The sequence below is a fragment of the Melanerpes formicivorus genome, unplaced genomic scaffold (assembly GCF_026170545.1).
Source record: "Melanerpes formicivorus ecotype bairdi unplaced genomic scaffold, bMelFor1.0.p_v2 SCAF_8, whole genome shotgun sequence".
Lineage (NCBI taxonomy): Eukaryota > Metazoa > Chordata > Aves > Piciformes > Picidae > Melanerpes > Melanerpes formicivorus.
The window spans coordinates 23871714-23895763 of NW_027142360.1; the positions used below are offsets into that span (position 1 = coordinate 23871714).

Consider the following 24050-nt stretch of genomic DNA (forward strand, 5'->3'; position numbering starts at 1 on the left):
ATATATTTTGACACAGCTGAGTACCACTACTGAAGCAGAATATCCCCTAAAATCCAGGCCACACAACTATGTATTCTGAAAAATCTCCCAAACCAAAAGTAATGCACAGGGATCTGATTCCAGGGCAACAGACCCAAAGCACTTACCTTTAGTTTGCTTTTTGGATACACTCATTTTGCTGCATTTATTCTTTGAACTTTGAATGCAGCGCTACCTTCAAGGCGCAGCGAGGGTCAGTGCCGCAGGCTGTGCATAATGAAAGTAATTTATTAGGGTTTTGCTTCACAGGTGTCCATGGGATAGTTTACTCAGCAAAGTGCAAAATAAATAATAATAATAAAAAAGAGCTGTGAAGAAGCTCCCCCGTTCATCAGGATGACACACCATGGTAATTATTTCTGTTCTTCTGGGAATATAGGTTCCAGTACAAGGAACTCTCTGTTACAGCAGCCTCCCTGCAGAAAAGTGAAAAATAATCATGCTCACCTGAAAGATCAGCAAATTATAAGACTCTGAACTTGAATTTCAACAATCATTTTCAAATGCAAGAGAGGTAAAGCATCGGCTCTCACACTGTAAATCCTCATGGATCTGACGGGCATCTGGTTCTTATGAGGTGCCACATTTGTGTGCTTTAACACACCAGTGAGGGAGCTGGGGCTCTTTAGCTTGGAGGAAAGGAGACTAAGGGATGACCTCATTAATGTTTATCAGTATGTAAAGGGTGAGTGCCCAGAGGATGGAGCCAAGCTCTGCTCGGTGATGCCCAATGACAGAACAAGGGGCAAAGGGTGGAAGTTGAGGCATAAGAAGTTCTGTGGAAACATGAGGAAAAACTTTTTCTCTGTGTGGGAGACAGAGCACTGGAACAGGCTGCCCAGGGGGACAGTGGAGTCTCCCTCTCTGGAGATATCCAAAACCTGCCTGGATGCATTCCTGTGTCATCTGGTATGGGTGATCCTGCTCTGGCAGGGAGGTTGGAGGTCCCTTCCCACCCCTAACAGTCTATGAGTCTGTAATACATGCTACTTTTCCTGTGTGAACATCCAAACAGGGTGTTCATTGAGGAAATGTGCAAGTTGAGCTCTGTTATGGAGGACCTCAGCTTTGTACAACACTTTCTGACTCAGCGCTAGAGGCCAATTTGATATCTCAGTTCTCAGCTGCAATCCTACCTCCTAAAAACTCTTAGCACAACTGATCTGTCAATATTTTCTGCCTAGCTACATTCCTTGGAGAAAAGGCCAGCTGCTCCCACCATGTAAGGCTTTTCTTCCATCTGGAATGCAGTATTTCACACAAAGTGCTGTAATAGCATTGATCAGACAGCATCACTTCACCTCCCCTACTAAAAAGCCATCCAGGGCTGGCATTCCCACCAGGTGACAAACCTGAAAGATCATTTCTGAGTTAAAAGGGATTTTTGGCCAGCTGGATCTATGCTGTGAGCAGGCTTCACCTCTGAAATATGTTAATGCTTTGGGTTTTTTTTTTTTCTCCTTAAGATGTCTGAAATGTGTAAGGGTAGAGCTTATACACATTTCACACAAGTCATTTTTCAAAACATTTACTTTCTTTAATCTTGGCTCTTAAAAAAAACCACACACACAAAAGAGAGAAAATAAGAGTGAAAAGCTTTTCCAAACTATATTTGCATCAAAATGAAAGGTCTCACAAAATTAAACACCTCTTGCATTATTTACTGCATGCCACGTGTGAATTTTGCTAGCTGAAAGGCTTCATTTGAGTCACCGAGAAAGGTTTGGTTATTTCTCCTGTGGATTGTAAGAGGTTCAAGGTCTCACGTTGCTGGAGTAGCTTCTGTTAAATTCATAGACACCAGAGGGCCCCATAGCACTCACTCAGCTAACAGATTTTGGTTTCCCTGGATGAAAATAGGGAAGGAGCTGTAGATTGGAAGCGATGGCTGCTTGAAGTTTTAGGAGGAAAACTGCCTTGAATTTTATCAGCTGTGTGCATGTGTGTGTATATAAGTATGTGCACTTGCAGGCCAGCAGGCAAGTGGCATCCTGGGCTGCATTAAGTGTGGCCAGCAGAATGAGGGAGGGGATTCCCCTCCCTCTACGCTGCTCTTGTGAGACTCCACATGGATTAGTGTCCGGTTCTGGTGTCCCCAGCACAGGGACGCAGACCTGTTGGAGCAGATCCAGACAGACACAAAAGATGATTAGAAGGCCAGAGCACTGACACTCCCCCCTCCCCCCCACGCTGGGAGCATGACAGTTGCACTGAGTAATGCACTTCTGGCAGAGGAAATGGAAAAGTGGTTGTAGGACATTTTGTCAGGGAGTTGCACAATCAGTACAAGGAGAAAAGCCTGGTTAGGAATTCCCTGTGGGAACAGCAGCTGGAACCCCCAAGTTAAGCATACAGAATACACCAGAGAGGCTATTCTGAGCACGGTGCATCTCTAAGTTATGGAGGAGCTAGCATTTTCCATTGCCTAGTTTTGAGTGGGGCCACAACTGGAAATTATACTCTTCCATGGACTTAAAGAAGCAAGAGCTTTAAGAATACCTCTCCACTGAGCTAGAACAATGGATTTGGACTGTAGATAGCAGAAGTAAGCCACCCTCTCCTCCACCCCCACCCCTGCTTTTTTTTTTCCTTTTTCTTTTCTTCTTTTTTTCTGTTTCCCCTCTTTGGAGTAAGAGATACAACATCATCCACGTCTCCTTTTAAAGCTTTACCGGTGAACAGGAAGTGAGTTAAGATTCCCTGGGATGAGGACACACGAGATCTTGAGCAGTCAAGTCTAGCAGAGAGGCATTCCTGCCCATGGCAGAGAGGTTGGAGTAGATGATCTCTAAGGTCCCTTCCAACCTAAGCCATTCTATGATACTTATCTGAGTCTTCGTCTGTCTGCATTTTATAGGCCAGGTCATTATCCCTTAAAAGAAAGCCACAACTAAACACCTCTGCAAAGCTTGGGCCTGTAGGAACAAGTATGGTAGATGCCCCAAGAATGCACTTACTTGGCAAAGCTGAAATGGGAGGATGATTAGGCACCAGCACTGGAGTAGGAGGAACTGAAGCCACTTTGGAAGAGGCAAAAAATGCAGGCATTAAAATACTTTTAAAAGTCAAATAGGGAGAAAAACTAAATTAACTAGGAGACCCCAGTGAGAAGGTCCAATTCTCCTCCCAACAAAGCCAATTAAGTTTGTTATTGACAGCAACAGATAGAGATATGAGTCTAAAATTGTTAAGATGAAAGTATGGAAAATACTGGCACACAAAAGATTTGCATTTCATAGAGCTGCAAAGAATAAACGCTCAGAAGTACATCAGAAACTCCTCACACACATTGTCAGGCAGAAAAAGAGGAGGAAACTCTTTCTACACAATTAATTAGTTGTACTGAAATCAGGCCCAGAGTAATGAGGTCCTGTACTCCAAACAAAACAATAGATTAGGAGGAGCTATTTATGTATTTATAACACATTTGTATGTTAGGAACAGGTTCTTTACCATGAGGGTAGCAGAACACTGGAACAGGTTTCCTGGGGAAGTAGTTGGGGCCCCATCCCTGGAGATATTCAAGGTGAAGCTCAACAGGCCTCTGGGCAGCCTGATCTAGTTGAGGATGCCCCTGCTGACTGCAGAGGGGGTTGGATTAGATGACCTTTGGAGGTCCCTTCCAACCCAGACCATTCTATGAATATCCTGAGGTAGAAGCTACTATATATGTGGTGGTAGAGTAAAAACATAAGCCTTCTGAAGTGCATTCTCTTTTGAACCCTGCAAAAAGATAACAGTAGGGAAAAGAATAAAGAAAGTGTGCACATGAAAAAAGGTAGAGTATATGTTTATTTAAAATAAGCACTCATACAGAAGGACATTGATGACACATGGAGAATTCAGGCAGATTCTTACTCCATGGAATCTTTCCCTTACAAGATTAATACAAGCTGAAGGTTAGACTTGCTGTTTGGCAACGTAAACATTGCTACAGGAGTATGAATTTCCATCAGGAGTACTTTGTTACATGTTCTTCTTGGCTCACCTCCTGTTACATGACACCTCTGGTTAGAACATGACTACAAAGGTGAAGCCTACCCACAAGTAACAGGTGAACCATCTTTAGATTAGCTGATTAAGGTTTCAACTGTAAAAGCTTATGCTTATTTCATTTTGAACCATAAAATTCAGTCCATTACAAGACAATGGATCACAAAGGTGAAGCTTCATTTTCTCTGAGGTTATAGTTCAAAAAGGTAAATGTTGAGCTAGCTTTGCACTGAGATCCAAGACTCTCAATGTTTAAATTACTACTAAAACCCTTGTAAACTGCTTCAGAGTGGTTGTGGGTTGACCCCAGCCAGCAGACAAGCACCCGCAGAGCTGCTCACTCTCTCCCTGCTCTATCCCCAGCAAGACAAGGGAGAGAAGAGCAGCAAAAGCCAGAAAGCTCACAGACTGTGATAAAGACTGGCTCCTTTCACTCATTAAACTAAAGAGTTGTGTGAATACTCTGGAGATACTCAAAACCTGCCCGGACACAATCTTGTACAACCTGCTCCTGATGAACTTGCTTTAGCAGAGGGGTTATGATATGAAATAGCTCTTTGGCCAGTGTGAGTTGGCTGTCCTGGCTGTGAACTTCCCCATCTCTTGCTCATCCCCCAATCCACTTGCTGTGGGGGCAGAGCAAGAAAAGAAGAAAGCCTTGACCTTGTGCAAGGACTGTTCAGCAGCAGCCAACACACTGCTGTGTTATCAACACCCTTTTAGCCTCAAATCTGAAACACAGCACTGTGTAGGCTGCTGTGAAGGAATTTAGCACCATCTCAGCCAGAGATGGACAGCCTGCACAGGAAGAAACCTCAGGAACTCAGCTATTAATCTGCATGAGATAGATCACATTGTAACTCCTTAGTTGGAAGCCTGAAATCAAAAGCACATCATGTATTGTAAAATGCTTTCAGCATAGGCAGCTGTAGGGTCACGCAGTCCACTACAGTCAATGCTGCTCTTAACAAAGGCATTAGAAGCTTTGACCAGTGTATGTATAAAACAAGTAAGCCTAAGGCCTACAAGCCTGTGGGACTTGTGTCCACACTATTAGAACTGATCTCTTTTCCTCCTACAGCTTGGATACTCATATTTACTGTTTACTCCCAGCAGGTTGTAAGCAGTATTGTACAGTAGATATGCATAAATAGAATCATAAATAAAAACAAAAGCTAACAAGGTGCTCAGAAAGGCAGCTCAGTGACTTTGCCACTGCACCTGAGGACTCAGTCTATGATGCTTGCTTACTCTGCTTCCAGAGGGAAAAAAACATAATATTAAATATGCAACATCAGAAACTGCAGTTTCCATGCATCTCTTCTCCCACCCAGAAGTAAATATCCTGGGAACAGGGAGCAAAAGTAATTGTCTGTGGAAGTCAGCAGTCTCTTCACAGACCCTGAGAGATCCTCAGTGTCTGTAGGAATGACTTCTCATTAAGCCCAAAGTAAGCCAAAAAAACCCTACCCCCAAAGACAGTAATTTATTAATCTTTTGAGAAAGTTACTTTTGTTAAGGGTAAAGGTGTAGAGCACCACAGATGTTTAACCCACCAAAGGCCTTCAGGAGCTGGGCATAAACACTGCACAGCTTTCTGGCATTTGAAGGTAAATGCAGTCCCTCATTACCTCTCCAGCAAATTACTCCTCACCTCCAGAAAGCAATAGAGGAGAGCCAGTAAGGAGGTATCCATAAATAAAACCAAAAAGGAGGCCACTGCACACTAAGGCTGCCCACAAAAAAATAACCTATAGCACTAAGTATTTAGTGACTCAGTTTTACATGTAAAGGCCACTCCTGCAGAGCAGTAAGACTCTGCCAGTGCAGATCAGTACTTGCAGATCTACATTGCTGGAGCAGGAGCCGGTCTGGGGCTCCATCCCTGGAGCAGGAACTGCTTTGGCATTCCTTCTCAAGGAAAATTGAACTCCTAGCAACTCAGGACCATTGCTCCATGCAGCCAGAACTTTCTGGGAAAGATTAGGCTCACAGATTTGAGCATGAACTAAGGAAAATTGTGAACTAAGGAAAACTGTCTGCCCAGGGGTTTAAAAGCAACATTGCTCACTGAAAAGATCTGTCATGAATTTGAGAGGCTAAGGCACGATGAGTAAGCAATCAAGGCCATAATTTTCCGTGTCCAACGTAACAGAAACCAGGAAAGTTCCACTTCCAAGTGAGCTGGGGCCACTTTAAGGCATATGGGGGGCACAGTGAACACTGGTTATGGCAGCTGTCAAATCTAAACACGACTAGAGATTTCTTTCTCTTTGCACATAATACATATTATAGGTGACCCAAATTTTGACTCTGGGACACTGGTGAATTAAAAAACATAGCTTTGTTTGAGGTATTGAAAACATTACAGCTTGTGCACAGCTCTGTTTCTTGCCAGGGGCCTCAATGCAGGTGTGCCAGAACCACCAGAATCACTCAGGCTCTGCCCTGGGTAGATGTTTCCCGGACAGACTTCGCTCCCTTGAAAACAATCAGCAGCAAAAGCAGCAGCCCCAGCTCCCTTTTCCTCTCTCCTGCCTCCCCCATAGCAGGTCAGGCTAGCAGCAAACAGAGATAGTTTGTTCCATGGCACTCCACAGCAAGCAAGCTCAATTCTAAACACATCCAAATAAAACTCTCTAAACCACAAAATACAGTTTGCACTGGAAGTTATGCAGCAAAATGTAGGTCATACCTAATATTTCACGGTAAATGTAGTGTTACTTTGTTTTTCCCCCCCTTGTGCTCAGTGTAGCAGATACAAGAGGCTCCTGTGAGCAAAACTAACAAGCCAGTTTTACTTTCTGGGCTTTTTACTCCCTGTCATAACAAAATAGTGATCATCTTGCCTATTCTTCGTAAGAGGACCTTTTGACACCTCAGGCATTCCCTTGTTACATGCTGTGGCTGATTTTCCCTTAGGCAGAGGCTTCTTGGCTGCTGGGGCCAAGCTTGCATTGACTTGCAAGTTTTTGGTTGAAGGCTGAGCTTTTGCAGAAGGCTGTGCTGGGTTTTTGGTCACTGCCGCTTTGGCTGAAGTCTGAGGAAGCCGTACAACAGATAAGGGAGTGCGCTCAGGGGCTTTAGGTGAAGGAGGTCTAACCTGAGAGGGTTTACTGACATTTGGCTGCTTACTGACAGCTGATGATATGTTTTTGCTTGCAGTTACCAGCGTAGGTGGTGACTTTGATGCTTTGCTAAGTGCAAGGGAAGGTGCAGAAGCTGAGTGTTTTAGGACTGAGGTGTTTTTCGCCATCCTCGCCAGGTGAGGAGCCGTTTGTGAAGCTTTCTGAGGACGCTGAGAGGCAGTTCCTGAGGTCTGAATGGCACTTTCAGAAGGAGGTTTAGCAAGGAGCTGCTGAGAATGTGCAAGCTTGGCAGCAGCACGCAGGTTTGTAACAGGCTGCTGAGCAACCCTAGGAGCAACAGGATTCGCTTTGGTGACAGATATAGGTTTGCATTTAGCAGGGACACACTTCTGCTTTGAGGCCAGTGTTTCAGGCATCCCAGCCAAGTCTGATGGCTGGATTTTAGGTAGTGCTGGTGCTGGGGAACCCTGAGGCAGGGCAAACGTCTCTTTGGGAGCATCAGGCGAGCGAATCCGTTTGCGCAGCGTTTCAGAGTGAACCAGAGCTGCTCTCATGCCTGCAGATGAAGAGCTTTTGCTGACAGGAGCAGAAGCTGGCGAGCTGTGTGCAGGGGACTCCAGTTTCTTCGAGGTGCCACCTAATGTTTTGAAAGGAGACTGCATGCCTCCATGTAACTTGGACCTGAGTGTCGATGGCTTGGCTGTGGAGGGTGGGAGTGCTGGCACTTTGGGTGATGCCAGGGCAGGGGACTGAGGACGTTTGGAGAAAGCCTTCTTGGCACTGGCCCCAGAAGCTGAAGCAGGAGTTGTGGGTTTCGATGACGGCTTCCGATACATGTTGACAGCTGACATAGGATTCATAACAGGAGGCTCCTGAATTCTAGCTGAGGAGCTGGGGACACTGTCACTGGTGACTCCTTTCTGAAAGGCCAGGATTTTTTGTTCCAGTGTTGCAAACTGGAGCACTCGGCAGGGATCGTATTTAAGGAGAAAGCCTTGCAGGGTGTCCCAGCCTCCACCAACACGCACCATCACATGCTTGCCATGGAGCATCTGAGAATGGAGGAGAAGGGGGTGGGAGGAGGAGAAGGACAAGACATTTCTATTTTGTTTTATGCAGCATTTTGCCTTCATCTTCCATTAACATCTGTCGCTACTGGCTGAAAACAGGACCCCTTTTCTTACACAGAAACATTTAAAACAAGAGAAATGACATGATAAAGAGCAGCTTCTGCTTCCCAGTTCTTTCATTAGATAATGACTACCTCTGCAGGATAAACTATGTGTTGGGAAAAAAGGAAAGCATATATATATGGCATTTTATCCATTCTGTCAGCATATTTTTTTTAGTACATGGAGCTCAGGATCCAGGGTTTGTTCAAATTATGGATGGCCTCATAACACAAACTCTGAAGCCTGCTGAAAAGCATGCTCAACAACCCTGCCAACTATAAACCCCAAGCATTATCTTTATTTATATAGCAAGTTGTGCCTGAAACTTTAGAAACAAAACCAGAAAAGTATTAGCTTGCTTATTTTGGTGTGGTTGCAAGATACCAGCTACAGGACCCCCAACACATAAGCGACACAGACCTGCTGAAGGGGGTCCAGAGGAGGGTCAGAGGGCTGGAGCACCTCTTCTATGAACCCATGCTGAAAGAATGGGGGATGTTCAGCTAAGGCTCCAGAGAGACCTTGTAACAACATTTCAATATCTGAAAGGGACCTACAGGAAGGCTGGGGAAGGACTGTTCAAAAGGGCCTGTGGTGACAGAACAAGGGGCAACGCTTGGAAACTGGAGCAGGGTAGATTTAGGTGGTACATAAGGAGAAAGTTCTTCACAATGAGAGTGGAAAATACTCAGTCAGGCTGCCCAGGGATGTGGTTGAGGCCCCATTGAGTGAGGTCAGACCTGATGTGGCCCTGGACAGCCTGATCTAGTTGGAGAAGTCACTGCTCACTGCAGGGGTGCTGGATAAGATGACCCTTGAGGGTCCTTTCCAACCACATGCAATCTGTGAATCTGCAACCTGTGAATCTAACTAGCCACACCTACTTTGAATAGGAATGTAGTGTCCAAACGTAAATCATTCTGTAATGCTAAAACAATAGCACAGAAACAAGGTATGCCACTTAAAAGCATTTGTCTCCCCATCATGAATACAAATTGGAACCACTTACTCGTATGAAAAGGACTTTATCTCCCAGTCTGTAACGTCCCTCTGCTAAGTATTCGATTGAAAATCGATGGGAACAACTGCAGGGAGGATCTTCTGCTATATGCTTAACCTAGTTATTAAAATTGGAAGCATTTGTTAGCATTTGGACAGAATCATGTACTTAATTTACTGAGATCTTCATCCCAGCATCTAAGAAAACAGTAGAACTCTATTTCCTCACAAGAAAAATCTACAGCTACATAGACCTTCAAAATGTAGCCTAAAAGAACAAACTCTAGTACAGACAAACATTTCAAGTTGTTGCAATACACTTTTCATTACTACTTTAAGTTATTTCTCCTTTGCTTTTTAAGATTTGCCCATAACACTGGTGCACAGAAGCATCAGTTCCAAGCCCCAACCACCTGCCTGGGCAACCTGTTCCAGTGTTCCACCACCCTTATAGTGAAGAGCTTCTTCCTGATATCCAATCTAAATCTGCCCCTCTCTAGTTTGAAGCCATTGCTCCTTGTCCTGTCACTGCAGGCCCTTGTAAACAGTCTCTCCCCATCCTTCTTGTAGGCCCCCTTCAGGTACTGGAAGGTTGCTATCAGGTCTCCCTGGAGCCTCCTCTTCTCCAGGCTGAACAACCCCAGCTCCCTCAGCCAGTCCTTGTAGCAGAGGTGCTCCAACCCCCTGATCATTTTTGTGGCCCTCCTCTGGACCCTCTCCATCAGGTCCATGTCCTTCCTTTATTGAGGTCTCCAGACCTGCACACAGTACTCCAGGTGAGGTCTCACCAGAGCAAAGTGGCAGAATCACCTCTCTGGCTCTGCTGGCAACACATCTTTTGATGCAGCCCAGGATGTGATTTGCCTTCTGGGCTGCAAGCTCACACTGCCTGCCCATGTCCAGCTTACCCTTCTGTTTTTTATTTAAGGTGGCTCACAAATATTAAATGAAAACCAGCCTGTAATTACTGAGCCAGATCACCTTAGAGTTTGATCTAAAGAATGTATCACAACAAATAAGGATTACTTACTGCCTCATGTAGCTCCCCAGGGTGGCAACATGACTTTGGTGTGCTAACAGGTGACGGTGGTCCAGAGGTCATCAGCAGTGTTTCTTCTAACTCAATTTCCTTCTCTAGCTTGATTAGTACAGGAGGTTCAACTCCATAACTCCAATATAAAAGTAGAGTTTAATTGTTAATTTACTGAAGAAAAAAAAAAGAAAGTGGTGATAATAAACCTACAAAAGTCTGAGTGGCTTGCCCAAATCAGTCAGAGGAATAACTGCCTTGATAATCCAAAGAGAAGTGGCAGCCCTGAGTCTCTAATAAAAGTTCTCCCTGACATGGTCTCGGAGCTACCCGAGAAGGCAAGAGAAAAAACACCTTTAAAACTACACTATTTAGTTTATCCTAATTGGGTGTGGCCTATCTTAAGGTTTCCAGCTCTGCACTAGAAAGAAATTTAAAAGTCTAAATGTAGGGAATGGTGGAGATACCTGCCAAAAAGCTTAGAAAATGAAGACCTTTTAACTGTATTGAATGTCCACTGAGTTCTTCCAAGATGTACACACATCTGTCAGTTCAGTGTAGCACTTCAACATTCAGCTGCAAAAAGCAGTGTGGAATTATCACCTCTCCATGTAAAGAGTCTGAGGAGTATGTTTTCAAACACTGATATTGTACAGTGGTCCTAGAAAAGCCACTCATTACTCTCTGTATGAAATGAATACTCTGCTGCATTGTACTTAACAACTGCAGACTGTCTTTACATTGTCTTTGCTTCTGCTTCTTCAACTTCTTTTTCACAAGCCTGTGTGGAGCACATACCTGGATACAATGCGTCCAATTTCCAACAGACAAAGATAAACTTGTCTTGGATTCTTGTGCAAAACTGAAAGGAGAGATAAATAAAGGGAGTTACAGCTCATATTTACTGTGGAGAGGCCTTGGCAGTTAGGTACAGAGAAAGGAAGATAAGGAATAGGTGATGGTAACTTTTCCATCATTCTACCCACAGATATTCTACCCATTTACATCATCATGGATTAAAGCACTCTATGGCTTCCAGCTCTGATTTTCTGTTCCATAAAGTGTTTCAACTCATCCTGGCACTCTTGGAATCAAACGTCTCTCTCTCTCTCTCTTAAGAAAAAAAATAGGCTTTACTTGGTTTTAAGCTGTTCCTTCTTGATGAGAACAGAAAAGACAGAGCTCTCAAAGCTCCCCTACCCCATGCTATATTCTCATTTCATCCCTTCCTATCATCCCTCACATCCTGCTCCATTCACCCAGGGGGTTTCTTCAGAATTTAGTCTCTCTGTGAGGCTGTCTCTGAAAAGGGTGGTCAAAACCCCTGACCACAAGAAAAGACAAAGACTCAGATTCAAACATCCGGTACTGGCTGTGATCACAACAAAAAGCAACACTGTTTCAGATAGGAGAGCAGCACAGTTTTGCACTAGGCTTTGCTTCTCAAAGGCTGTGCCCACATTAACCCAGCTAGTGCCCAACACAGAGTCTGCTTTGCACCCCTCAGTTCAGAGCAATTCTAGCAGCTTCGTGCACCTGACCGTGCAGGAATACTAAATGGAGAGCTGAAGAATGAGATGAAGGAGTGGAGTAACAGTCAAATGGTGGGGAGGTGATTGTGGCAGGTCTTCTGGGTTTGAAATTAAAGCATTTAATTAGTTCTACTGCTGCACTGAAGAATGGAAGAGGGAAAAGGAAAACAATGCCTGCTTTGATTTCTGTTTCTTGAAAGCACCATCTTTATGTGTGCAAAAAGGGAAAAAGAAACAAGGCCATAAAGAGGGAAAGAAAAGGAGTTTAAAATCTAACACACAAGTGATTAAGTTACTCCTCTGGCCCTATAAAAGCCTCAAAAATTATATGCTTTTAACATGCTCTGAGAACAGCTGTGAGAATGCTTTAGGAAACAAACCATCCCTGTGCTTTTTCAGCCAGCTAGGAATACTGCCTAATAACTCAGAAACCAAAGGCTGGGAAAAAGGTCATTCAATTCCCCTCCACCCACATGATATGGCACAGCTCTTTCCCCCCTCAACATCAAGTAGGAAAATGGGAAAAGCTGCAGATGCAATTTTCCTATGATGTAACATTTACATGATGAAGTCTGACTTTCTTCACACTGTGCCATCACAATATGCAGCAGAAACTGGAATTTCCCTCTGAAACCTAATGAGCCAGCTCTGTGTTTACAGATGACATCTCACGTCTTTCTGATGTTCAATTTGATATTTAAAATGACTTGGTTTTAAATAAGACTGAAGTGTTTCCTAAAGCATAAGCTGACTGAAGGCAGATGTTCTTATTTACATCATCTACTCCAGTCTGTAGGTCTATTTTGTAAGGGATCTGATTATGAAAGGTAAACCTAGAATGGAAAATGGATGATAGGTTGGACGCGATGATCTCGAAGGTCTCTTTCGGCCAGGTTTATTCTATTTTATTCTATTCTAAAATTGATCCAAAAGGTACTAGAAGTAATTTAAATTTTGTGTGTGTGTGTCAGCTGTGACAGAAGGTATAATTTGCCTAAATCCAGAACAGAAAAACCCTAATATACCCCTAGCAGACATCAAGCCATTTGTTTGGGTGTGGTGCCAAAGGGCACCTCATGATGTCTACTCTCCCTTTCTGCTGTCTGAGGTCCTTCCCAGCCATTCAAGCTTTTCAGCAGGTGTTGCTATATATATATCTCCCAGGAAAAAGAATTGTCACATTGTCTTTCCCCTATTTATGCTATCCCCTATATATATTTATGCTATCCCCTATACATGCTTGGTGCCATGGGTTAGTTGTTTAGGTGGGTTGGATCGGTTGATGGGTTGGACATGATGATCTTGAAGGTCTCTTCCAACCTGGTTTATTCTATTCCATTCAGTTCATAAAGAATGGCTTGGAATTTTGGTGGAGAACATCAGGGGAAAGAATGTTTGATCAAGGAGACTGCAAAGCTGCTCATTGTGACTGCCAAAAAAGCTCACAGAAGACATCTATGCCACAAAGAAAGTTTGTGTCAAGAGCTACAACCAGACTTCAAAACCCTTCTTGGCTACGAGTGAAAGCCACAGCATTAGGAAATCCTGACTGCTTATCTCAGGGAGGCTAAACAGGTTCTAGTTACCCATCCACGAACAGGAACTAAGATGCTTAAGCAATGCAATTCATACCAGTTGAACTGAAAAAAATACTGAAACTCATTTTCTTATAGAGCAGTTTACTCATCTGTTTTGCATGGCACTGGGGGAAAGGAAAAAAGAAAAGATACAATCAGTAGTAAAATCAGAATGAGACAGAGACAGGTGAGGATGTTATCTCAATCAACTATTTCAAAAGCTGACTTATCCAGCAGAGAAATCATGGGCAATTCAGCTAGCAGGGAGGAGAGCTTGAAAGAAAAGCAGTTAATGGAAACACTGCCTCCCATTTCAATACCATTAGGTTGCACAAATGCTCCAAGAAAATCTGGTAAGTGTTGTGACAAATTCATTTGATTACTGAAAACCAAGGTGCTTTCTTTTTAATGATTATTAATGTTCAGCTGATAGGGAGAGATTTTTGCCTTTCATCTAACAAAGAAACCCAAACAACACAGCAGTATATGGCTTGTCACAGAAAGGTTTATGTGAATTAATCTTTCCTGACATAAGAGCTGGTAGAAGAGCATTTCATTATTCACCATGTGATGAAAGCTCAGTTCCTCTTAATTAGCAGTCAAGACCAAAAAAGTATTCCATCTGGAATTATCAGTCTGGAAGCTGTTTGATGTAAGGGACAGGCTGTGCACTGGGGCAGGCACAGACACAGTTGGCAATATTTGCAACTATGTTGTTAAAGGGGAAAATACAAATGGTTTAGAGCTGTGTCAAGTAGGTCCTGAAGTAAATGTTAATTACCAACAGACCACTGCCACTTCAGGCACAGCACCCTGCTGTAGTTACCAAATAAAGCTGTCATGAATACATTATTCTGGGGGCTTTCTTGCACCAAGAATGAGCTCCAATACCAAATAAAGGATCTTATTGTGAGCCGAGGCCACGGCCCTGTGGTCTTCCCGCACAGGGAAAGCAAACCCACGCTTTTCTCCTCCCTGCTTCTCAGTGGCCTTTTACTGAAGGAAAGCATGTGAGCTTGCTGCACAGCTGTCACTCTCCTCATCCCACACAGCAACTGTGAGAAGTTTGGAAAAGCAACATGCAAGTTAGAGCAGTCCCCAACCTGATTTTTCAAGGCTTTAACACTTGAATGCTGCCAGCAGTGTGCACAGGTGGCCAAGAAGGCCAATAGCATCCTGGCCTGCATCACAAATAGCGTGGCCAGCAGGAGCAGGGAAGTCATTCTGCCCCTGTACTCAGCACTGCTTAGGGCACATCTTGAGTATTGTGTCCAGTTCTGGGCCTCTCAGTTCAAGAAGAACATTGAGACTCTTGAATGTGTCCAGAGAAGGGCAATGAGGCTGGGGAGAGGACTTGAGCACAAGCCCTATGAGGAGAGGCTGAGGAAGCTGGGGTTGCTTAGCCTGGAGAAGAGGAGGCTCAGGGGAGACCTTATTGCTCTCTACAACTACCTGAAGGGAGGTTGGAGCCAGGAGGGGGTTGCTCTCTTCTCCCAGGCAACCAGCACCAGAACAAGAGGACACAGTCTCAAACTGCACCAGGGGAAGTTTTGGCTCGAGGTGAGGAGAAAGTTCTTCACAGAGGGAGTTGTTAGCCATTGGAATGTGCTGCCCAGAGAGGTGATAGAGTCACCATCCCTGGAGGTGTTCAAGAGGGGATTGGACGTGGCACTTGGTGCCATGGTTTTCTGGTCATGAGGTGTTGGGTGACAGGTTGCATTTGATGATCTTTGAGGTCTTTTCCAACCTTATTGATTCTATTCTATTCTATGATTCTATTAAAATAAATAAAAGCATGAATAGCTTCCATGAGACAGGCACAGTCATGACAAAGACTTCAGAAGAAGGCTATACACAAGAGACCTCCCCGACCAGGTAGTTATCCACACAAAGATCAAAGCAAGTCTTACAAAAATGCAGATTTACCTAGACCTTCAGATTCAAAGAGGTAAGTCTCATCAACTCCAATGGCCCTACACCAGTTAAGAAAGTTGGCTGTGTTATCTCGGGCAAAAAAAGATCCTGATGGAGCATCCTTCTTACATGGAACTTTTCTCATCGGAAAATTCTGGCAGGGGAAGAAAACAAAAAGCACATTGTGCACATCAACATTGCCCACAGATTCCAAAGCATATCTGCAAAGGGAAATAAACCCTAAACTCAGAGTACAGAAACAGTGGTCAGGAACTATTCTGTGTTCAACCCACCATGTATTCTGTTAAAAAAGCCAGGCTAATTTTGACAGCATTCCAGCTTATCACTGTGAACTGTCTGTGAGTGAATGATGCTTAGCTCACCAGTCTCTTAAAGCTTCTTCCCCATTTCCCCACATACTGGGGGAGAAGCCTTATGGTGGCTTCACAAGTCTGGATAATTATTCCCCTCTTCCCAAGCCCTTCTTACAGCAGCAGAATGAGCACAGCTAGACAACTTCAAATCACCCAAACCAAACTTAGCTGCCAGATGTCAACATTTTAGAGTCTGTTCTAGGAAGCAGAGGGAATGAGAAAGGAGCAAGGAGCAGCTTCCTTTGCAGCAATTATTTATTTGTTTTTAAATGGGTATCTTCAAAACCAGAAAAAAAACCAACAAACAGTTAAAGATACACAAGTTGTGCATCTTGCCCTCCCTAAGGACTGCAGCATTCATATGGCTCTTGTATAAACACCATTTGGCATCCTAAGACTGTTGTCTTGTCCCCCTCCATTTAATACCAATTTTAATATTAGTAATTCTGGTAAATATCCATTATTTAAAGCTATTGTTTTGCTAGATAAAACAGGATAAACAGCCAAAAAATGGAGGTCTGGATAAAATGAAACAGTTTCTCATGCTCCCAAGGGAAACACTATTAATCAAGGCACATTGGCTGGTGATCTGCTACTTGACAAATTGAGGCATTGCTGCAGCTACAGGGGTTACCTTATACATTGAACATATGGTACCTGAATCAGGGTTATACAGTCCCCACAGTGACAGGACTTGGGGGGATGGAAAAAACAAATGGAAATGAGTAGATTCAGACTGGATGTTGGGAAGAAGTTCTTCATCATGAGGGTGGTGAGACACTGACACAGGTTGCCCAGGGAGGTGGTGGAAGCCTCATCCCTAGAGACTTTTAAAGCCAGGCTGGATGTGGCTCTGAGCAACCTGATCTAGTGTGAGTTGTCCCTGCCCATAGCAGGGAGGTTGGAACGAGATGATCCTTGAGATCCCTTCCAACCCCAACAATTCTGTGATTCCTGAAATCAAGCTGAAAATTCAGTAAGGACCTTAAGATTTGATTAATAAATCAAATAAGTAATGTGTTGCATGAGGCTAGTTCATCCATTCTATAAAGCCATACTGCTGTTAGTCAGTCAGGACATACAGCACACAGAATGCTATTTAAGTAAGCCTCACTGACCTGCTTTTCCTTTCACTAGTGCCTACAATAAAGACTTCATAAAAAAAATATATCACAGTGTGACTCACCCTTAAGTTATTTGAGCTACAGCATTTTTTAATTGTGTTTTGAAGAACACCAACCAATTGGCAGAGCAGTACCCCATTATCCAGTTCTTCAAGCAGTTGTTCTGCTTTGACTTCTGTTCCTAAAACATAGATCAATATTAAGAGTTACTCCACAGAAGGTGAAGAAGCTTCATAGGACATTAGAGGCAACTCAAACAGCAATCCAGACTGAAAATTAGTAGACATATGTAAGCAAACTATAATCAATTATCCACTTAATTTCATTTTAATTAGACTAACAAGCTTCAGGAATATAAATCAGAACAATTAATCATCCTCCCTCTAAAAGGTGGCAGCTAATAACATTCAAAACTAAACTATGCATTTTAATGCAATCCTCCTAGCCATTGGTACTCAAACACACCAGATCTTAACAGTACTAGAGATATTAAGTGTCAGCATCGTCTGCAATAGCAGAAAGGGCTTTGAAATTCATTAGACAGTGATTTATTTTTAACCTCACCCAGCAAGCCAGACAGCCAGATTGACAGATCTTCCTTCATAGGCACCAAGGTTGCTTCGTGCCGCACAGATATCCACTGGTCGTACAGGCACACATCTGCCAAACCTGGCCCATGTCTGGGAGTCAGAGGACTTCGAGGACTTAAAGGAAGATCATCTCCAAACCACACCTGCAGAAGGTTTCAGTAAGGTGAAGGCAGCAAGCTCCAACACTTGCAGTCAAGTGAGGAAAACCCACAGCTCTGGATCTATTATTCAAGAATTGATTCCAGATACACCAAACCAACACAACAGCAACTGGGAATGGTACTGCTCTCATCAGGAACTCCTGCATCAAAAGTACCACTGCATCCAATCCCTTGACTTCTTTGGGTTTAAAATTGCATACTTTCCTGAATATTAAAGACATGCATGACATATGTGGGGTGGGGTGGTTTTTATTTGTTAGGTTTTTTTCCACTTCAACACATTGTAAGTAATGAAAAGAGGAGAAAGTTCTTCACCGAGCGAGTCATTCGTCATTGGAATGTGCTGCCCAGGGAGGTGGTGGAGTCACCGTCCCTGGAGGTGTTCAAGAGGGGATTGGACATGGCACTTGGTGCCGTGGTCTAGTCATGAGGTCTGTGGTGACAGGTTGAACTCGATCTTTGAGGTCTCTTCCACCCTTAGTGATACTGTAATTTACTACAGGCTACTGATTGTCTAATCAAACACTTCAAAGGTATTTTGTGTTTAAATCCGTAAAATGATGATGTGAAAAAAGGAAGCAGATTCCCATGCAAGAACACAACACACTTCCTGAATATGAATCCTCAGCATCTCTCTTAAGGACTGTATGTTTTCAAATTCAGAGCTATCTTTACTTTTCCAGAACAGGACAAAGAGTGAGATTTCATGTACAAAATTCACAAAGCCTTCCTGGTATTCCTAGCTACTTTCAGCTCAGGAAGTGTATGTGTTTACAAAACACATTTCTTTCTGTTTCAGTGATTTTTTTTTCCCAAAGCATTTTTAAAACCATCTCTTAATCATCAAGCACATTTTAAAATAATCTCAGCCTTTGGCTTCAAAATGTTCTCTGGAGATTCTAGCATTTCCTCTGTTTCAGGGTAGATTTTGGCATTAAAAGGAAAAATAACTTCTCCACAGGATTCAAGCATTACAAAAGGCATTTACCTGAACTGCATTCTGCATGGTCACCTGCATTCACATGAGTTTCTCTCCCTGGGATAAGAGAAGAGAATTTTTAATAATAATGTCCCTTCTGCTTTGATAAAAATCCCAAGAAAAACCCCACAGTTTTGGGAAAATAAAAAGAAGTTTAAACAGGAATGGAGTGGGAAGTGGGAAGCTGAGGTTTTCATCCCCTATTCAGTCAACTTCAGATCTCTGCCTTTAAATAAAGCAGCCCTTATTACAGCAAAGTAGCCACAGGCCTCATATGCATAAATAACACTCAAAGGTTTGCACAGCTTTAGGGAGCTGTATGGCATTTACTTTGCCAAAGAGAAATATAAACACTTCTAACCATTCCTGGATGTAACAGTGCTGGCATTCACCCTTTCCTTCTAAGCTATCACAAGTGAATCTTTCACGTGCGTGCATAGACATACAAGCATCCTCAGTTGACATAACGCACTTTGAAGATTATGAATATCTTCAAGGCAGGAAATAATTTTGAAGAATGAAGTTTCTTCATGCATACATACACACAGGAGAGAAATCAAGGGTTTGATTAATTTGTTGGGGTTTTGACTTGCCAGGCAGCTGGCATATACCTATGTTTTCAAACAGCTATTGCACCAATAAGCATTTCAGGACAATTCCCCTGGCAAAACGTTCCTTAAGGAAAGTTTTAGAAGCAAGTTGGTCAACACTTTCTTTCCTGAAGCCAACACAGTGTTTTCCAGCAATACTTTTGATCTTTGGCAAACTCAGCACAAACTGTACGTTGAGCTGAGGATTTCCACGTAGGCTCCAGGTCTAGAGAGATGCACAGTGTTATCAGGTTACCTGCATGCGTGTATACCAGAAAGAACTTCCTCACATAATACTCCACAGTGGCAGTGAAGGGCATTACAATCCCATAGCGTGTCCTGAAGCCAATTAAAAACAACTTTCTTGCTCCATTACTTAATAGCTGCATTAAAATTTCCTTTTACTGATTAAGCTGGAAGCCAAACTGCAAGCATTGTCAGACAGTTTTAACTCTTCTGCTTTCCTTTAAAAGTAAACAAGTTCCCTTTCCTGTCCCAGGTGTTTGAGCTTTACACAAGATGGCCTTCTTCTCTCCTCCTCTATCTGTTACACAGCCTGCTCTTCCTACAACAAAAGGCCAAATAGCCTATCACAGAAAACCCAATCCTTGCAAAAATTCTCCCCCTTCCTCTTACCCAAAGAGCAGATGGTGCTGTTTCCCCTCCATTTTTCACTCCCACTGCCTTGAACTTCACATTCTACATAGGACCACAAAGGTCAGAAATTTCAGTCAACTTACCTCTAAGACCAGCAAACGATCAATTCACTTTGTTTTTGAGCTGAAGCCACTTCCTTGTGTCAGGACTGCTAGCACTTGTCAAACTTTATCAGAGACACTCCAAGTGACCTCTTTCCCTGCTTCTTTTATTTCTAGGGAATGAAGAAAAAAAAAGAGAGAGAGAGTGAGAGAGAGATCCTCTCTTTGATGTCATTTTTTCCTTCTATGAATGAACAAGGGAAGGGCAGGGTATATACCAAGCATTACTAATGAGCGTTTATGCTTCCCACAGCTTTGTCCAGGGGAATACATTTTCCTTTAGCATAAAAAAGCTATTGTCCCAAGAGGGTCACAGTAAGAGGCTTCATTGATTAAAAAAAATAAATAAAACAACAGCAGAACAGGCAGCAGAGAAGCTGGTCTCATTAAAATAAGGAGCTCCATATAGGCTGACAAGAGCTGTAGCACACCAACTGCCAAGGGAAAACAAAAGGCAGCCTAATTCACAGGGAGCACTCGAAGCACGAACAAAGCAAAATATTCACACAGCAGCTATCACAAGAATGCTCAGTATCTGCAGTTTTGTGACATGACTAACAAAAACTGGCCTCAAAAGTAAAATTAAAACAATATATATATAAATAAAGGAGATAGAAGAGAATTGTGGCACTTGAACTTTGAGGGCCTGCTCCTCTAAATCAAGTTATTTTGTAAGTCCATATGCCAAAGGGCTCTCTAAAAAGTCAAACGGCTTCATTTATTATCAGGACATCTGAATAGCATGTAACAGAAAAAACCCTCTGATGGTACAAATCTCTCTGCATAAATTTTGAGTTGAAAAATCAATACAGCAATGATTAACATTTTTCAGATCCCAAACAGTCCAGCTCTGAGATTGCAGGGAATACAGAGCAGGGTAGCCTTACTGCTTAACAGGGAGAGGCCAGAAGTTTGCCACCTTCAAGCAGTCAGCCTGCAAAGGTGCAAAAAGTGCTGTGACAAGGTAAATACTGCAACACCAGGCAGAGTCATAACCAAATCTGACTTCTTCTAAAACCACTTGGGTTGCCTGCATCAGAAAGCTGTACATAATGAATGAAGCAAGTGTTTGATATTGAATGCAGGCTGCTCCAGCTAGAACTGTACTAGTTTCTATGCATGCCAGTTTTCTCACCTCACTTTCATTCAACAGGCATTTGGTGTTCAGGGATCAGAGTTATGAAAGAATAGACCTCAGAATGAAAAGGCACTCTAATGTTCCACGCATATCCTTAGGCCACACCATTCACATTTCCAGGCCAGCTGACATTCCCAGGGTCCCTAGGAGGGCTCTCTGCCTGCTTCACCCCTTAAAACACCAGCAACCTGCAAGTGCTTCCCAACCAGGAGAGTAATCACCCATCTTCATGCTCAGCAGAGGCATCCCTCACCACCAGCACCACTCTCAGAAAACAGGTAGCTCATTTCTGCTGGTGTCTCTCTGTGGGATGGAAGGAGATAAGGGATACTGCCTAGTAGCTCCTTTGGCTGGATTAATACAGCAACACCAATTTACTGCCAGACAGTGGTCAGCCTCAAATGATATATTGGGGAAGGCAGGAGCTGACTGACTGCAAAAGCTTCAATAAAGAGCTAGAGCTAGGGATCAACATTAGGAAAGACAGGTGAGACAAATGTACCTATCTACCGACATGTGGCATTTCTCAGGAAAAGGCATGCAGGCACACCTTGGACATGTCTCACATAAGACACCCTTACGAGACCACAGCCTGCTTCTGCTCTCCACCCAGATGCCCACCACTTTACCTCCAGGCAATCTGAGAAACAGCAAAGTCAGCAAATACTAAAGCACTTCACACAAATATTTGAGGGTGCTAAACACATGCTCTTAGATAGCCTGCTTAGCATCAGTTGTACAAGGTTTCATAGATCCTTCACTGGGGTGCAACCAGCACGATGCCTTACACTAATTACAAGCCATTCTGCAGCACAAGAGGAGCCAGGTCCAAGGACCATTTTACTTTACTGTGGAGGTTAAAAAACCACCACCAACAAAATCCACGACTCTACACAAACATAGGTGAAGCAGCCACTGATCTAGCTAAAGTGGAACCTAAAGGGATTCACAGACTCATTAAAGAAAATACCTTGGGTAGAACACTTTTACATCTTCACTCTCTATTTAAGGTGCATAACACATCAGCTTCTGTTCCATCAACACTCAAAGGCAGTCACAACAGACTAACCCAGAACAGCTGGAACCTGCAGATTAATCTTGACAGTACCTACTGAAAGCCATGTTTTAAAACACTCTGAAATGAAAGAAGCTGTCAAGTCAGTAGCTGTTGAAACCTACTTCAGGATAGCCAAGATATTTTGTGTGTGTGCATATCCTAACCTGCAGAAGAAACAGGCATAACAAGAGACATCCACGAAGTGCTACTCTCTCCCCCACTGCAGCAATTACAGAACCCTTTTGTTGCATTACTGAGTCAGCAGGAGCTCTGCTTCCCTGGGGAGGCCTCAGAGGCACAAAAGAGAAAGAACCAGACCAGTCGGTCTAAGGTGAAGGTCTTTAAAGTGGCAACCAGCTCCTTACATTAAGGCACGCTGGCTGCTCTCCTCGGGGATTGCCTTTCTGCACCTCTCAATGACAGTACAAAGCATGCAGCAACAAGCCTACTGTCCCCTTCCAAAGGATGGCAAAGGCCCTGGATTCACCTGTCAGGGCAGAGAAACCCACTTGAAATCAGGGAGGAGAACTTCATCTCAACTACTTACATCTCCACAGGAGACTTGCAGGCGGCTCCTTTACCACAGGAGCATCCAGTTTGGGGAGAGGCAGGTTAACAGGAGACACCTACCCCTGACACTCACTCATCTTCACAGACACTCCTGTCCTTCCCATTTCCCCTTCCCAATATAGGCTCTGACACAATGTGAATATGTCCACCTGACATTTCTTCCAGCAAAGGACCAGAGGAGCATCACTTATGTCCAGGGAGCAGCAGGCTGCTGGCTGGTCAGTCAGATAAATTTATGATGTTTTAAGTATAGAACCTGTCTTATTATGAAAGATCCACCTAGCACATTTAGAGTTATAAATGCATGGGCTGGCTATGCCCTACAGGTCCTAAATGAGCTTTTCCCCATCTCTTGATCTGATACTGTGCCAAAGGTGACATAGCATCCCTGGAACGCTGCCAGCTTTTGGGCAAAGTAAGGAGCCAGACGTTACGGGGCTTACTAAGCAATATGAATATTTTAGCCAAGAGCACTAAGGCAGATTTTGTACAAAAACAGCACCGCATCCTCAAATGCCTGCGTGGGGCACAGGAGAGACTGGTTTGAAGGCTGCTATGCAAAAACTCTTCCCCTCTCCCTTGCCCAGGGTAAGTTTCGCAGCACTTCCCTTCCAACATCCATGTATGAGAGCAACCCGGCTGGACGGGCGCTGCTGCCCCGGGAAGGGTGACGGCGCCGGTGCCTGTTGCAGGCTTAGTCCAGTCTCGGGGTCTGTCCCCGCTGCAGGGACTCCCCGCGACACTCAGCACGTTTCAACGCTGCCCCTGTAAGTGAACGAGCGCTACCGCTCCGGCACTATGCCCAATGCACCAACACAAACGGAACCCGGCAGCAGGATCCCCGTCCCCACGCAGGGCTGGATCCGGTACCGCTCGGACGCCCCTCGCCATCCCCATGGGCCGCGTCCGGGGTACCGCCACCCCCTGCCACACCCCGCTGCTGGGGGGAGCGGAGCACCGCCGCGCTGCCACTGCCCTCCCCTCCCGCTGCCGTCGCTCCCCGGCGAGATTCACATCGCGGTACTCACTGTCAGCTGCCGTGCCGTGGCGTGCCGAGCCGAGCCGAGCCGAACCGAGCCGAGCCGAGCCACGCTCTCCCTGCTCCACGCACCAGGCCGCCCCCTCCCGCCCCGCGCCGGCCGCTCCGTTCGAAAGGGCCAATCGGCGCCCGCGGGGCGGGGTGGCAGGGCCGGTTCCAGTCCTCCGCACCTGGTACGGCCCCTGGCGCCCCCGCGGTGCCCTGCGTTACCCCACGTAGTCGGGGTCAGCTTGGGGGTCTCCACCGCAGACCCTCGCCGGGTTAAGGGAAGATGCTGGCTAGCAGAGCCGCCTCTCCAGCTTCCCCCAGGGTCGCGGGTTTTGAA

The 24050-nt window shown here is 44.3% G+C and overlaps 1 protein-coding gene across 1 annotated transcript; it reads right to left on the bottom strand.

Moving 5' to 3' along the window:
* Positions 1 to 3780: 3780 nt before the first annotated feature.
* GAS2L3 (growth arrest specific 2 like 3) lies at positions 3781 to 23959 on the bottom strand. Its single transcript, XM_068142732.1, has 10 exons — positions 23715 to 23959; positions 19904 to 20034; positions 18583 to 18630; positions 17408 to 17576; positions 16906 to 17024; positions 15358 to 15499; positions 11121 to 11184; positions 10323 to 10461; positions 9303 to 9410; positions 3781 to 8173 (listed from the first exon to the last, which is right to left on the bottom strand). Exons 3-10 carry the CDS (start codon positions 18610 to 18612, stop codon positions 6830 to 6832), a joined length of 2115 nt encoding a protein of 704 aa, XP_067998833.1. The 5' UTR covers positions 18613 to 18630; positions 19904 to 20034; positions 23715 to 23959; the 3' UTR covers positions 3781 to 6829.
* Between the last annotated feature and the right edge of the window lie 91 nt (positions 23960 to 24050).

Coding starts and splice junctions, on each gene's coding strand:
- GAS2L3 (XM_068142732.1), bottom strand. CDS start 18,612: ATGCAGGTGACCATGCAGAATGCAGTTCAG. Junction 17,577..18,582: donor CCATGCAGAATGCAGTTCAG/GTAAATGCCTTT, acceptor AACCTTCTGCAG/GTGTGGTTTGGAGATGATCT. Junction 10,462..11,120: donor ATTGGACGCATTGTATCCAG/GTATGTGCTCCA, acceptor TTTATATTGGAG/TTATGGAGTTGAACCTCCTG.